The 15,000-nt window shown below is 43.4% G+C and overlaps 1 protein-coding gene across 1 annotated transcript in view; it reads left to right on the top strand.

Annotated features, from left to right (window-relative positions):
• The window catches only part of si:dkey-192p21.6 (uncharacterized protein LOC565246 homolog), a 59,186-nt gene that overhangs the window by 15,364 nt on the left and 28,822 nt on the right, over positions 1-15,000 (top strand). The window contains exons 7-10 of the mRNA XM_063192102.1: positions 7,677-7,753; positions 9,308-9,338; positions 9,824-9,984; positions 14,411-14,523. Of these exons, the coding sequence (XP_063048172.1) occupies positions 7,677-7,753; positions 9,308-9,338; positions 9,824-9,984; positions 14,411-14,523 (382 nt within the window). The remainder of the gene's footprint in view (positions 1-7,676; positions 7,754-9,307; positions 9,339-9,823; positions 9,985-14,410; positions 14,524-15,000) is intronic.

Below are 15,000 nucleotides of genomic sequence, written 5' to 3'. Positions count from 1 at the left end.
TGTGTGTGTGTGTGAGTGTGAGTGTGAGTGTGAGTGTGAGTGTGTGTGTGTGTGTGTGTGTGTGTGTGTGTGTGTGTGTGTGTGTGCACGCACGCCCATGTGTGTGTGTGTGAGGGAGTGCGAGAGGATGGCGAAGGGAGGCTGTGGTCCAGGGATGGTGGCTGGCTGGCAGGGCTGCTGTGTGTGTGTGTGTGCGTGCGTGCGTGCGTGCGTGTGTGCATGCTGGCAGAGCAGCTTTGCTTTGCTTTCCTTTGTGTGTGCTGTGTGTGGAGATGACTCTGATGCCTGGCTTTATTGCACTGATATATGGATGGTGATAAAAGTGCATAAAGAAAAAAAGCTGGTCGTGCAGAAAGGCGGACGGCGATAAAACATCGAGCAGCAATTTTTCCGCTTATACCCGTCTTTAAAATCTGCACAAAGCATTATGGCAAGCCGAGCAACTGGATAAAGAACGCTATTGAGAGAGTAAAACTTGAAAAGAGAGAGATAAGTGAACAGTTTGATAGTTGGTGTTGCATGTTGCTTTGTGTATGGTCTCCTGCAGATTATCACCGTAACCCGTTAAGACACAGTGTTAAAAATTTTCTTTTACCAGAATGGCAATGACCAAGTCATACGTAGTGCATTACTAAATGCTTCGTCTTTTACATACATTACATTACATTGCATTTGGCAGACGCTTTGAAACCAAAGCGACTTTCAAACGAGGACATAATCATAGCCAACATCACTAGCCGATACAAAGTGCACAGGAAATATACAGAACAACAAGTGCAGATGCAAAGAAGGGTTGTTTTTTGATCTTATGTCAGAGTAGTGTAGAACTATGGTAGTTAACTTTTCAATCACTATTACAGCATGCCACTGGTGGACCAGCATGCATTATGGGGCTATAACCATTGTTTGAGTTGGCTCGGTGGGATGAGACGCTGTGAGAATGTGCCGCCATCCTGGGTTCGATTCCGAATTGAAGTCATTTGCTGATCCTTGCCCCCTCTCTCTCTCCCACTCATTTCCTGCCACACTCTCTCACTGGCCTGTCCTAAATAATAAATAAGGACATTTACTAAAGTCGGACATCCGGACATTTGTCACGTTTTCACCAAAATCAGGCGCCCACCATACTCGTTTGGGGGGAAAGCACAGGAGAATAGACATTTAATTGAATAGGTTGGTTGTCTTACTTGTATGCAATTTAAATAGTGTTATATTAAACTATGTGAAGTGATGAATGACCATGAAGATAATTTGTCGGGACATGATAAGAAGCGATATCTAGAAAAATTGGGTCTTGATTGGCATTGAAAAATACCCCTACACAATGTTATGTGCCATTTATCTCCCCTCTATCATTAATATTAACAAAAGCATCTAACACAGACTTCGACCACAACACAGCTTTTCAGCTCTGAAGTTTAATGTGGTGGAAGAAAGCAATACTACAAATGACCTCAGGAAGTTTGGTGCAGGTTGCTAACTGTTTAATGTCATTAATCTAAATTAATCATCTTCCTTCTATAGGCACTAATGTAAACATTTCCCCAATTTCAACATGGCAGTACTGTTGCAATGCAGTAGTGACGACATGCCGACTTAGTGAATAAAAGCCAAATAGACATCTTTAAAAAAAACAACATTTGGTGTCGTGACTTCATGTGCTTAGGGGCTACTTTGAGGTGATCACCATTTTGAGAACAGATGCGGAGCACACACCAGCATTGTTGTGCCCGGGGATTCGCCTGCATGCCCATTTTCTTTTCACATGGAATGACTCTGTCATTATGCTGAATCACTGTCTCTGTGTCTGTCTACTACTGTATGAAAACCAAAACCCCCCCACCTCTCGTTCCGCCCGCCACAAACACAAACCTCTGCTATCAAAACCTACTCTGGAGTAGTCAAAACACAATTAAGTGAATAGAGTTATTGCGATGGACACTGAGTTTGATAACTATACATGCAGACATTTGTGCTCAGTTACAGCTGCTTTGCACAATATTCAATATGTATTAAAACAAATTTGACAAGTAATCTAACAATGGAAATTGTAGATGATTGGAAAGCTGGTGTTGTTTTATTCTGAATGCTTACTACCAATGTCATTGTCTAATGCCAGAGTATGAATCCGTAACAATGATCAACAATGGCATTACTGCGTGTGCCCTTTAGACAGATATTACACAGTAAAAATGCAGTGTTAATTCAACACTTAGAGAGTTGATATACCATCCTATGGAGTGTATTTGGGTCCCAGAGTTCTCTCTAAGTGTTGACTTAACACTGCATTTTTGTCTGTGCAGAAACTTTAGAAGATTTCATGTGTGTCCTTTTTCACACTGAACTGGGGTGCATTTCTCGATTTTACAATGCAATTTCCCATTGGCAACTACCCAAGTTGCTAACTAGCTTGCAAGTACACTTTTGAGAGACGCAGCCCTGTCCATAGCCGTAACCAGACATTTTCAAATACCGAGGTCAAATACTGCGCGCTGTACTGTATGTACATTTAGAATGCTTCAAATACTTCAGTCAAATTCCTAAGTTTGTTTTTATTAATCACTGCCTTGAGGATAAATGGGGGTGTCGTAGACTGAATTCATCGTTTTTGATATTAATACTCATCATAGACACCTAACATTTTACATTACTGAAAAAAATACAGAGGACAGGAATGGTAGTTACGGCCATGGCCCTGTCCAGTAGCACTCACTGAAGTGTTTGTGCAGTGTTCAGAACGACTCTGCTGCTCCATAGGTGAAGTGAGGACGTTGAGAAATAGTCCTCCATAAATAATAATAGGGGCAAAGTAGCGCCCATACTCAGTCACAGTCTGAGGGGTGTCAGCCTACCTCATATTGATGTCCTTTCCATTAATTGCATTATTGTTGAGGTGGAATCAAAAATTACACGTCAGCTTGAGCTCGGTTGAGCTAATGCAAGTGTGTAAAATATGTGCCTTGGGCTAATAAGTTAAAGTTTTTTTTTTCTGCAGTGGGCACAAGCATCTGTCAACTGCCACTGAGGCCTGGTGAAATTTCCCAGGGCCCCCCCCCTAACTCCGTCCATCGTTCCTTCCTTCCTTTCACCCTTCCTTCCTTCCATCCTTCCTCCCTTCCTTCTCTTCCTCTCTCTCTGTCCCTCTCTCTCTCTCTCTCTCTCTCTCTCTCTCTCTCCCTCCGTCTGCTGCAACGCTTTGCCATTTATTTGTCAGATGTCATTTATGTGATATATACGGTACACCACTGTAGGCTTTGCATTTTCATTTCTTAAAAAGGATCTTGGTTTCAATCTTGTGGCAGCTTGGAGCTTGTGTTTCTTTCTGAGTTCCTTTCATATTCTGTGACTGCAGTCTGAATCACATGGTGTATATGAGCTGGCGATGTAGTCTGGAGCAAAGAGAAGTTCAAGGTATGGGGGAAGCTGTTCTTCGTTTTAGATGTAGTGTTGAGTCAATTTTAATGTTCTTCTAGTTGGTCCTAGTTGAAATAACAATGGGAAATGTCCTCTGTCCACCTTCTTCCGTTTTCTTAAAATATCTGCCAATACACAAACTAATAAACCGGTCGAATGTTTTGGAGCAAACAACAGAAACAATGGGATCTGATCATCATTAAAGATTTCAGATGGCAAAGGTCTTATTTGTCAACAGCTTGGCCAGTGTTTTCTTCTCCTCATTAAAGCAATTATCTACTTGTCAAGAAGCACTCAATCACGGGCTATTAAATGAGTGCCGGCTCTGGCAGGTTCTTGAATCTAGTCCACAGCTTTCTCTTTATTCAGTAAATATTTTACCAGACGCTGCACTGAAATATGATGCATAAGCAGCTTTTCAAAGTGTATCACAACTCCATCCAGGCCAGGCATCCAGAGGCTGATGTAATTAAAACATAGAGCTGATTTAAACATTTTAAATGATTTAAAAAGTTATTACCCCCATATGAATATTTCCTTTGGCAGAGCACTGAGTGCAAGACTTACGTAGTCTCTACCAAACGGCAAGATATTTTTACGCTTGAGATGCATTTCCCATGTTCAATGACGATTCCTATTTCTCTTCCATGTATTTGCACTGCACAAATACTGAACATTCAAGAGTCTGACATGTTAGAGGTTAGTACAGTAATCTCTGAGTGAAGCAGATGTCAAAGGTTGTGGAGAAAATATCAGTTGTAGTAGGCTATGTAGACACTATAGGTATGTCCGTAACAACCATATCAGTTAATACCATAAAACATTCTCGTCTCATACAATAACTACAACAACTAATATTCCAGGACATCATGTGGTAGTATAATAAAATCATTACATACACGTATAATATCTAATACAATAAAGAGGAGTTTATCTGATACAGTCTGTGTGTGTGCGTGCATGCGTGCTTGGGTGTGTCCGCATGTGTGTGTCTGTGTGTCTGTCTGCCTATCTGTGGCTATGTCAATGTGTGTGCGTGAGGCTTTGCTCAACCTTAATAGTCCTTTTGGAGATGATGGCACATGATTAAAATCTGGTATCAGCAGCGTAGGCCTAAAAGGATCAGTAATGGTTTCTGTTGCGTCTCTTAATTCAATTCTCCTCCAAGGGAAGACAGTGTAGTGTAGGGGGACATGGAGAGCTTTTGTCTGTCTGCCTATTTTGGGGATTGATTTGTTGCTTGCTGGGGGCACTTAAGGCGCAACATGCTACCACTTTTTGAGTAAAGCCATCCTCGCTCTATGCACAAAATACAAAATATCTTACCTGAGTGGCGTGTTGTTCAGAGCAGGTGTACAGGTGTCAGGTGAAATAAATAGATTTACATTTTCCCCAGATTAATCTCCGTGGCTCTTCTCCACTCCACTTTTTGAGTGAAGCCATCCTCGCTCTATGCACAAAATACAAAATATCTTCTCTGAGTGGCGTGGCGTTCAGAGCAGGTGTACAGGTGTCAGGTGAAATAAATAGGTGTACATTTTCCCCCACATTCATCTCAGTGGCTCTTCTCCTGTGTTAGATTTATGAGAGGGGAAAAAAACTGGCAAACTCGCATGTCACCCACACCAGAACATAGATTTATATTGTGCGTGGGTGACAGTCACTATGTCACTATATGGTATCATTCCATCAAATCCCCCCTCTCATTCTCTCTCTTTCTCTCTCTCTCTCTCTCTCTCTCTCTCTCTCTCTCTCTCTTTCTTCCTCTCTCTCTCTCTCTGGGAGCTGCACACATAATAAATTAGGCAGCGAGCTTTAGTCAGCATTTCAGGAGGAAGGGGTGCAGAGGACAAGCACTCATTTCCTGAGTGATTCTGGCCAAAGCTGAATTACCTGATGCACTCCAGATTCTGGCATCTATCTATGTATCTATGTATCTATGTATCTATGTATCTATCTATCTATCTATCTATCTATCTATCTATCTATCTATCTATCTATCTATCTATCTATCTATCTATCTATCTATCTATCTATCTATCTATCTATCTATCTATCTATCTATCTGTCTATCTATCTATGCCCCCCTTGGTCAGTCTCTCTCTCTCTCTCTCTCTCTCTCTCTCTCTCTCTCTCTCTCTCTCTCTCTCTCTCTCTCTCTCTCTCTCTCTCTCTCTCTCTCTCTCTCCCTCTCCCTGCCCATCTTCAGTTCATACAGTTCATGTGTATTGTGATCTTACTGCTTGTATCTGCTAGCGGGTCTCATACCCATGGCATAGCTGTCAGCCGGGTGCCACCCCTTTAACAAATAATGAAGATTGATAGCAGGTGACAGGATGATGTATCTGGGTCCGGTGCATGAATGCCACTGTTGAGGGACTCTAGCTAATACACTACAACAGTGAGTGCATTCCAATATGCAACCTTGCACCCTTCACTTGTGCTTGTGGCCTCGTACCAGGAAGTTATACGTCGTGATGACATCACTGACAACAGCATTATATCTCAATATCTTGCAAAAGCTCAATTACAAAGTCATTTTCTCATTTGCAAACTGGATGATGAATGAAGAATAGTCCCCCAAAAATTGTTGTAGCTAGGCTGACCACAGGGAAACTTAATTGTTTTCTCCACGGAGGTGGGCAAAACGTGAGGCCACAAGCACAAGTGGAGGACACAAGATAGCATATTGGAACGCACACAGTATGTTTTTACCCACCAGCTTCTTGAGGGACTCCATGTGTGTAGTAGTATTCGGGGTCTGGTTTGGTAACTGCTGGGGGTGTACAGTGTTTGGGTATCATGTTCCAAGTGTAAAGCCAGGAGGAACGCTCAGTGTTGTGGAAGGACCTCAGTGGCCAGTGTTGCCAGATTGGGCGGTTACCCGCCCAATTGGGCTGCTTGGGATGGCCGTCTATGGGTAAAATCGGGAAAAAGTCAGCCATTTATGCCCATAGAAATCAATGCAATTTGTTGAAATTGGGCGGAATTTAGAGCCTCTTGGCGGTTTTTGAGCACCTTTTGGGCGGGATTTGATCAGACACATCTGGCAACACTGTCAGTGGCACTTAGTTTGGCATGTGTCAGAAGCTGCCTCGAGAATATACAGCCGTGAGGCAAGGCGAGCACATCACATCACGCCAACGGGAGCCAGCAGACAGGACGTCAGGACAGCAGGACAGGACGGGACGGGACGCGATGTGGTGTTTTTATACTGCCACAGATGAGGTCATAGGCTTCCTGCCAGGAAATCATCTGGATTTTCGAAGTTGAGCAAGAACTGTGTGGGAGGGAGGGAGATTGAGAGACAGAGAGGGGGGGGGATTGAGAGAGAGAGAGAGAGAGAGAGAGAGAGAGAGAGAGACAGAGACAGAGACAGAGACAGAGACAGAGACCGAGAGAGAGCAATAGCTTTAAATACTATATAGCTTTTCATTTTTCAAATGTACACAGTCAGCATTTTTAGCACTTAATTTCCCAATATTGACATCCCATGTTCTATAATGGCTGGTGTGTCTCCTCAAACTTTGTTGTATTATTAGAGTGACATTTAAGACATTCTAACCGACCATGATTTACCATGTGCTGGAATATAAAACCTTAAGATGACTGCAGTGGGAATGAGATCTTAATACAGAATCACTCTTGTCAGTCAGGCTGGTGAATGTTTGAACTATTTATTTGAAACTTCCTCTGAGGAGAATATGAGCTGAGGGGAGACTGGATTGAGTGTGAAATCCTAAAATGGCCTCGTAGACATGTTTCAGTACCAACCTACCCAATTATTCTTTTGTTTCTCAACGACATATTGATTGAGAAAAACAAGGTAATATAGGGCTTGAGCCAGCATCTTTGTAGTCACTACAAACAACAAAATGCAAATGTGTAGCACCTCCCTGTCTCCTGTACAAAGTTCTCCCTGGTGGAGACTAATAAAGAAACCTAACTTAGTTCTTTGACTTCAAAGTTAGTTTTCTTAGTTATTTTTCCTCTGGGATATTAATGCTCCATGTTTTCCGGTTGAAACTGATTTCCCATTAAAACGTTGGCAACCAGAAAGTCCTGACTAATGTTTTCTTTCCAGGAACCTCGCAGTCATTCATACATTTCTTACAATTGATTAGTCTCCTGGACAAGAGGCATTCTGTAATAAGCTGAGTAGGCTAATAAATGGTGAGTGTACTGTATAAAGTGGGAGTGTCAGGTGGCTTTCAGATGCATCACTCACTTACTTCTTGTTTTTATACTCTGTGATTTGACAGCTTCTCCTTGACCATTATGGTGTTTGTGAACTACGGAGGAGGAGGCTACTGGTTCTTCCAACATGCTCCATGGAATGGTGATGTACACACACATACATGTTAACAGTAGTGTCTTTGCGCAGATGGGCCGGTCGGTGGGCCTGTTCACTCATTTCTGGAAAGACTCAACTAAATCATACACTGCTATGATATTACAGAGAGCCTTAAATAACAAATCAAAGCTCGTTCATTACACTTTTCATGACAATGAGGTTATAACTTAGGCTCTGCACAAAGGGGTTAAAACCCATTAAGCGACTTGAATATATTATAACTGTCATAAATTATAAGTGATATCTCTTCATCTTGTGGCTCTACATATACCAAGATAAAATTACTTACTTACGTACACTGTGCATACTGTGCCAACTGTAGAAAGCACTGAAAATCCTAATCTTAACGTATAGGCGGTAAACACATGTTGCCGCACACTAAATTACAATGTACATGATGCAATAGGATATTAAGATTATAATAAACCATTGCTTTGATGGTGTTATTGATTTATAGGAAGCAAAAGAATGGGCTCAGTAAGTACGCATTACAAATCACAACCACAATTTACAAATGCTATGTTCTATACATCAATATCTCCAAATTCTAATCCCCAAAGAATACCAGGGCTCTTATGTCAAATCAAAGCTGTACTGTACACGGCGTGCTGGGGCCCACCAAATAATGAGGCTTGAAAACAGTGTGACTTCTCTACCTAAACCAAATTAAGCATCCATCTAGCCGATCAATAGCACTAATAATCTACAAAGGAGTCGGATAAGGAGGGGTGGTGGCACGTTAAAATTTAATGGGAGAGCCATCACAAAGTGCATCTTCTGGAGTATTTAAAGATGAACTCAATTTAAGCTTTATAATAGGTCCTTCATCACATCAGCAAGAATTGTATTGATCAGGGAGGATGAGAAAGCTGATGGGTTTTCATCTCGCTAGCTATAGTAGCTACGGTAGCTAGCGAGGGCCTCCACTCTACTGTCATGGATGAGAGGCATGATTATAAATCATCCACTGTCTGAAAATCGAAGGATAATAAGAAAACATTGCTTTGGGGGCATTTCATTTTTATCAGTGCTCCCATAATGACGCTCGTCACACACACACATTTTTTGTTTGTTTGTTTTGGCTGGTGTCATTTGTGCCCTCATTGTGAGTCGTCATTGCCTGTGTGTGATTTCCACATGATTTAAACTGGGGCAATTTTAGAACGGATGCTTCAGAAAAAAGGAAAGTGTGGTCTATCAGATGCTATTATATGTCTGTCAAGCTGTCTTGTTTATCAGTGAAAGCTTTCATGTTTGGCGTCTCCTTCAGACCACCTTCATCTTGCACCAAGATGGACAATGTCAATATACTGAACTGTACGTGCTTTTATCCTTTACCTTTGCATTTGACCTCCCTCTCTCTCTCTCTCTCTCTCTCTCTCTCTCTCTCTCTCTCTCTCTCTCTCTCTCTCTCTCTCTGTCTCACTCTCTCTCTGTCTCTCTCTCTCCCTCTCTCTCTCTCTCTCTCTCTCTCTCTCTCTCTCTCTCTCTCTCTCTCTCTCTCTCTCCTTCTCTGTGTGTCTTGTGGTTATGTAACAGGTCTCACGGTGGCTGATCTGGTGATGCCTTGGTAAGCTGCCAACATGTACTTAATCAATCAATAATTATTTTCCTTTGTGTCTTATCGAAATGCAAACACCAAGAGCAAGTAAAGGGGCTCACGGGTATCTCGCCCCACCTACTTGACCTTTCCTTATCGATCCAGAGAACAAAGCCAAAATACTGTATGCTCAGTGGCATTTTGTCCAAAATACAGTTGAGTTTTATATTTTACACTTGGCTTGGTGGTCTATCTGGTAGCCGTTTCATGCAGATGGGATCGCCGGCGATCCTATTCACTCTTAGCTGAAACAGCTTAACTACCTCATAAAAACATCGCCATGACATTGCAGACAATCCAAAGTAACAGATTAGGACATGGTCATTTCATTACCATTTTTTCAACATTAAGGTTTTAACAGAGGCTCAGCATGAAAAGGTTAACGGTCATGTTCATGTTCATGTAGCTGTCCCCAACTGGGTTCTTGTGATGTTCTTGTGGCGTTCTCACTGCAGGTTTGTGTTTATCATCGGGACGTCCGTGGTGCTAGCGTTCAGCTCGATGCGGCGCAGGGGAGTGGGCCGTGTGCAGCTGGTCAGGAAGCTCAGCTGGAGGACATTGGTGCTCATCCTCATCGGCTTCTGCTTCATGAACTACAGCCCCAAAGACGGAGCGCGTACGTCCCGTTTACATTTTTATATTACATTACATTACATTACGCTTAACTGATGCTCTTATACAAAATGACTTACATCCAAAGTGACTTACATTTATCGGCATATACTCTCTGAAGTGTTGCCGTGGAAATTCACGTCCAGGAAGAACGCTTGTGTTTGTGTTGCTTGTGTGAGATGTCATTAAAGCTATAGTGCTGGTAAGTTCAGTGGTGAATTTCTCTAGAAGATGACACAAAACCAGAAGCTTTTGGAATACATCATCGTGGCCATTTCCAGGGAAACGTGTCTTGAGGGATAATCGGAGATGGTTCTTTCATTGTAATTTCATGGCATAACTGAGCAGCAGCGTAAATTAAATATTTATCCCTTGATTATCAAGATGATCATCCTTCATGGAACTGATGATCTTCCAAGCAACAGCTAGTAGATGGATGTGGCCTTTCTTAGAATAGCCGCCAGCCAGTCATCTCTGGTCGCGGGCTACTAGCATGTGCGACTGCAGCACCACTTTATACTTGTGGTAACGGAACACACCCTCCTCAAGAAACACTCTGCGCCGCAGACACACACTCACAGCTCAACGCCGCCGGAACACGTGGGAGATATGCTGACGTCCGCAATTCTGGAGGTTTATATCCACTCAATTAATTGAAGGCTGCCTCTGTTGAGGCCATAGATTCTGAGCTTTTGCTGGCCCACACCCCCTCCGTTACCCTGTCAAGCTGCCAGAGGCCTTGCTTGAAATATGGATGGCTCTCGACAGACTCCTCAACAGACATGTGACGTTATGCCATGTAGTGTTGCCAGATGTGTCTGATCAAATCCCGCCCAAAAGGTTCTCAAAAACTGCCAAAATGTCAACAAATTACATTGATTTCTATGGGCATAAAACGGCAGAAAAAAACGCCAAATGGCCAATTTTTCCCGGTTTTACCCGCAGACGGCCATCCCAAGTAGCCCAATTGGGTGGGTAACCGCCCAATCTGGCAACACTGATGCCATGCCTTGCGAGCCGGTGATTGTGTTGAGCTGTATTAGCAGCAGGGAGAATAGGACCGGATGGTTGGCAGTGGCACTGTTGTAGTTGAGAGATGACACTTTTATGTCTGGTTGATAGTTTGTTGTTACAATGCAAAGTGAAGATCAATAGAATTGATAAAAAAAATCAGATTTTTGCTGTAGGTAAAATCAATTGAGAGGCTTTTAAAAAAATACTGCAAGAGCTGTAGTGTGATGTGGCGCATTACAACATTATAATAAGTGCTGCAGGAGATTTCATCGCTTTCTAACAAGACAGATTAACCAATTTGTTAACGGGCTAGAGAAAGATGAAACGCTATCTCTCCTAGACAGACAGTACTGATTAAAGAGACATACAGTGGTGGCCTAAATAGCCTGAAGGAACATTTTTCACAGTGCAGCCGTGGCCTAATTGTTAGGGAGAAGGTGGTCTTAAGATCAAAGGGTTGCGGGTTCGAATCATACGCTACGTTCCATCCCATACTACACCTCCATCCATGGCTGAAGTGCCCTTGAGCAAGGCACTTAACCCAACTTGTTCCAGGGACCGAAACCAATACCCTGTAAACAACTGTAAGTCGCTTTGGATAAAAAAGCGTCAGCTAAGCATAATGTAATGTAATGTAATCTCTCGTAGGCCTATGAATGCATCATTTAAACAGGCTTGTCAAAATGTCAGACTCACAGTGTATTTCCAAGTCTGTGTCTCTAGATATTTGTATCATATGATACAAATTTAGAATATTGTTAAGGCAAAAGTCAAAGGGTAGTTATACGGTAGCTGGCCAGCCCTATTGAGTCCATTAAAGATGCTCAATTTCATGCTAATACAACAATCTGCAGTTGTTTCAGAGGTTTTCATGAGTCGATATGTTCCAAAAAGGCGTTCTTTAATTTAGAAGACCCCTGTTGAACTGTGCCACGTATTCAACTGCCCGCGTGTGTGTGGGAGGTCGACAAGGTTACTGAAGCTAATAAGCTAGAGTCAATTACTATTAGCCTGTGATGAGAAACAAGAGAGCGAGCTGATCTGGACATAATGGCTTCCGCTGGTGGCACTCTGGCGATTGCTAAAGATGTGACACACAGAGTGAAGTGCAGGAAGAGTTGATAGGGTTTCCTGGGAGAGATACAGCTGTCTGAAAAGGGTGTCCTTTCCTTCCAGCGCCAGCCAACTCTCTTTTTTTTCTTTCTTTTTTTCCTCCCTCTCTCGTCGGGCTTCTAGGTGGTAATGCAATGCACTAGGCTAGGCTATTTAACCTGGTTAGCGCAAATATTGTGACGCTAAATCACCTCAGTGGCTAATATCCTGCGGGGTGTTGGGCAGAGGTCAGGTTGGGCACAACAAAACGCTACTGTAATGGACAATTACTGCAGATAGAGTTTCGTTGTCATGGTTCCAGCTACACAGTAGATTTTCGTATAATGGAATCAAGGGGCTTTTACCATAAAACCGCTGAATTTTTCCTTCACTTGTTTTTTTTTCAATCTGGGCACTTTGTCAATTCCCCTGTGGTGTTAACACCCCGCTGTCTGCATTCAAACTGCGGTCAGGGCTAGTTATTTATTTTGTTTTGTTTGTTTTTTTCACTTTCCTCTCACTAGTATGTCTCTACCGCCTAAAGTTGAGATGTGGTAATGATGGTTTGTAAGTACATGCATGCACTTGTGTGCATGCTTGTAATTGTGCGTCTGTGTGTGTGTGTGTGTGTGTGTGTGTGTGTGTGTGTGCGTGCGTGCGTGTGTGTGTGTGCGTGCGTGCCTACTGTATGTGCGTATCCCTGTGTGTGTCTTTGTGCCTGTAAGTGCGAATATCTGTGTGCATGTATCGCACAAGTCGAAGCAGGTGGGGGGCAAATGGAGTGATGGCTTCCCTTGGCTGTTAATCCAATTCGATAGAGGGGGGTGGGAATACAGGCTGCCTGGTGTGCCAGGGCCAAGTGTGCCTGCCTTAATGGAGTTGTGTACAGTCCTATGAATCTTAGCCAGAGGCTCCACATTGTCAGGCCTTAAAGAGCCTCTGATCCATTGGGCTGTCAGTAAGGGGATAAAGCGCTGATAGTTTCCCCCTCGAAGGCAAATGTACTGTACAGTACACGCAAGACCTTTATGTGTTCATCGCACGATGATCCCACGGCACCGCAGTTTGCAATTGAATAGTCTTTTGTCACGGTAGCAACAAGGGTTAAGTCAGATGTATTGTTATCTACATTCTAACAAGTGTTTTATGTCGTAAAGAGATTTATTGATTTCTTGATCTTGATCTTTGATTCTGAGAGTATTGTGAGTGATGGGCCGGGGTCTTCCTGCTTTAGACGCCTGGGCGTGTGTGTGCCACGTCCGCTGCTTCCAAACGACAGATGCCATTACTCATTAAGAGCTCCTCCTGCTCTTCCTGTAGGAAGCAAGGCGACGTTTCCTCTTTTTATTTGATTTGTTGGATCAATAATCAGGGTTATATTGTTTCTCGCACTCTTACTGTACAGTACGTGCCACAAAGAGGTTTTCAATTAACTAATGTGTAGATTACCATCAATCTCTGCCACGCACGCACACACATGTGCGCATGCACACGCGCGCGTGCCCACAAACACACACACACACACACACACACACGCACACATGCATATGCGACCACGCACACACACACAGACACACACAAACACACACACACACACACACACACACACACACACACACACACACACACACACACACACACACACACACACACACACACACCTATACAACGACACACACAGACACACAGATACAGTACACGCAAAGGCCATCTTGGTCCAACTTCCTTCCTCCCAGTGTCTCCAGATGTAAAGGAGGGGAGGTGGGAGGTTGGGGGGGGGCATGCATCCATCTTCCTTGGAGCAGCAGACACCAGTTAGTTAACCACAGAGGGAGTGACAGGGAGCTCATCCCAGTCCCTCTGTGTCAGCAGCTTATCTTCAGAAGGACTAAGTGCCTTTTAAGAGATCACTCCGGAAAACTGCCCAGATCAGGGCTCCTCGCAACACAACAATGCCTCACAAAGCTTATACACAGCAGATTGTGCTTACAGTACTATTTTGTTTCCAAATGTGATTTTTTTCCCCTGAATATCATCCTAAAAAGCTATTTCAACAATACTACGTATTCAACACAACACATCACAATATTAGGTTGTGTACTCACACAGAAAAAAAAATCAGTGTTCAGTTGTGGTGTGTGTGTGTGTGTGTGTGTGTGTGTGTGTGTGTGTGTGTGTGTGTGTGTGTGTGTGTGTGTGTGTGTGTGTGTGTGCGTGCGCGTGCGCGTGCGTGCGTGTGTGTCTGTGTCTGTGTGTCTGTGTGTGTGTGTATGCATGTGTGTCTGTGTGTCTGTGTCATGACTCCCGTGTGTGTCCCGTTGCAGTGTCGTGGTCATGGTTGCGGATACCTGGAGTTCTGCAGCGTCTGGGCTTCACCTACTTTGTGCTGGCCCTGATGCAGACCTTCTCCGCCCGCACAGACGTTCCACTCAAACAGGTGAATAGCCCACTCAGACATCCCACTCAAACAGGTGAAAAGCCCACAAACTAGACATCCCACTCAAACAGGTGAATAGCCCACTCACTACAGACATCCCACTCAAACAGGTGAAAAGCCCACAAACTAGACATCCCACTCAAACAGGTGAATAGCCCACTCACATCAGACATCCCACTTAAAGAGCATTAGGTTTGCTCATAGAAATTTCCGTATATAGTAGTGTAATGGAAAGAGGGCCAGGATTGATGCCTCTCCTCATAGCTCTTTGAGTGCCATGGACTTGAAAACGAGTCTTTTCAGAATGTAGGGCACAGTGCCAAAGACTTGATATCAAGTCAATTGCGTTTTTTTTTTATGGGGGGTGGGGCCTAACCCGTTGATCTGGTATGTTTGTTGTTCACATGGACAAAGAACTCAATTTTTTATGGCTCTTGAAAAATCACTCAAACGTTGAAAAAAGCCTGGCAACCCCCC

The sequence above is a fragment of the Engraulis encrasicolus genome, chromosome 24 (assembly GCF_034702125.1).
Source record: "Engraulis encrasicolus isolate BLACKSEA-1 chromosome 24, IST_EnEncr_1.0, whole genome shotgun sequence".
Classification (NCBI taxonomy): Eukaryota; Metazoa; Chordata; class Actinopteri; order Clupeiformes; family Engraulidae; genus Engraulis; species Engraulis encrasicolus.
The sequence above is the reverse complement of the archived record's forward strand: the minus strand, read 5'-3'. Positions and strand labels throughout refer to the sequence as shown.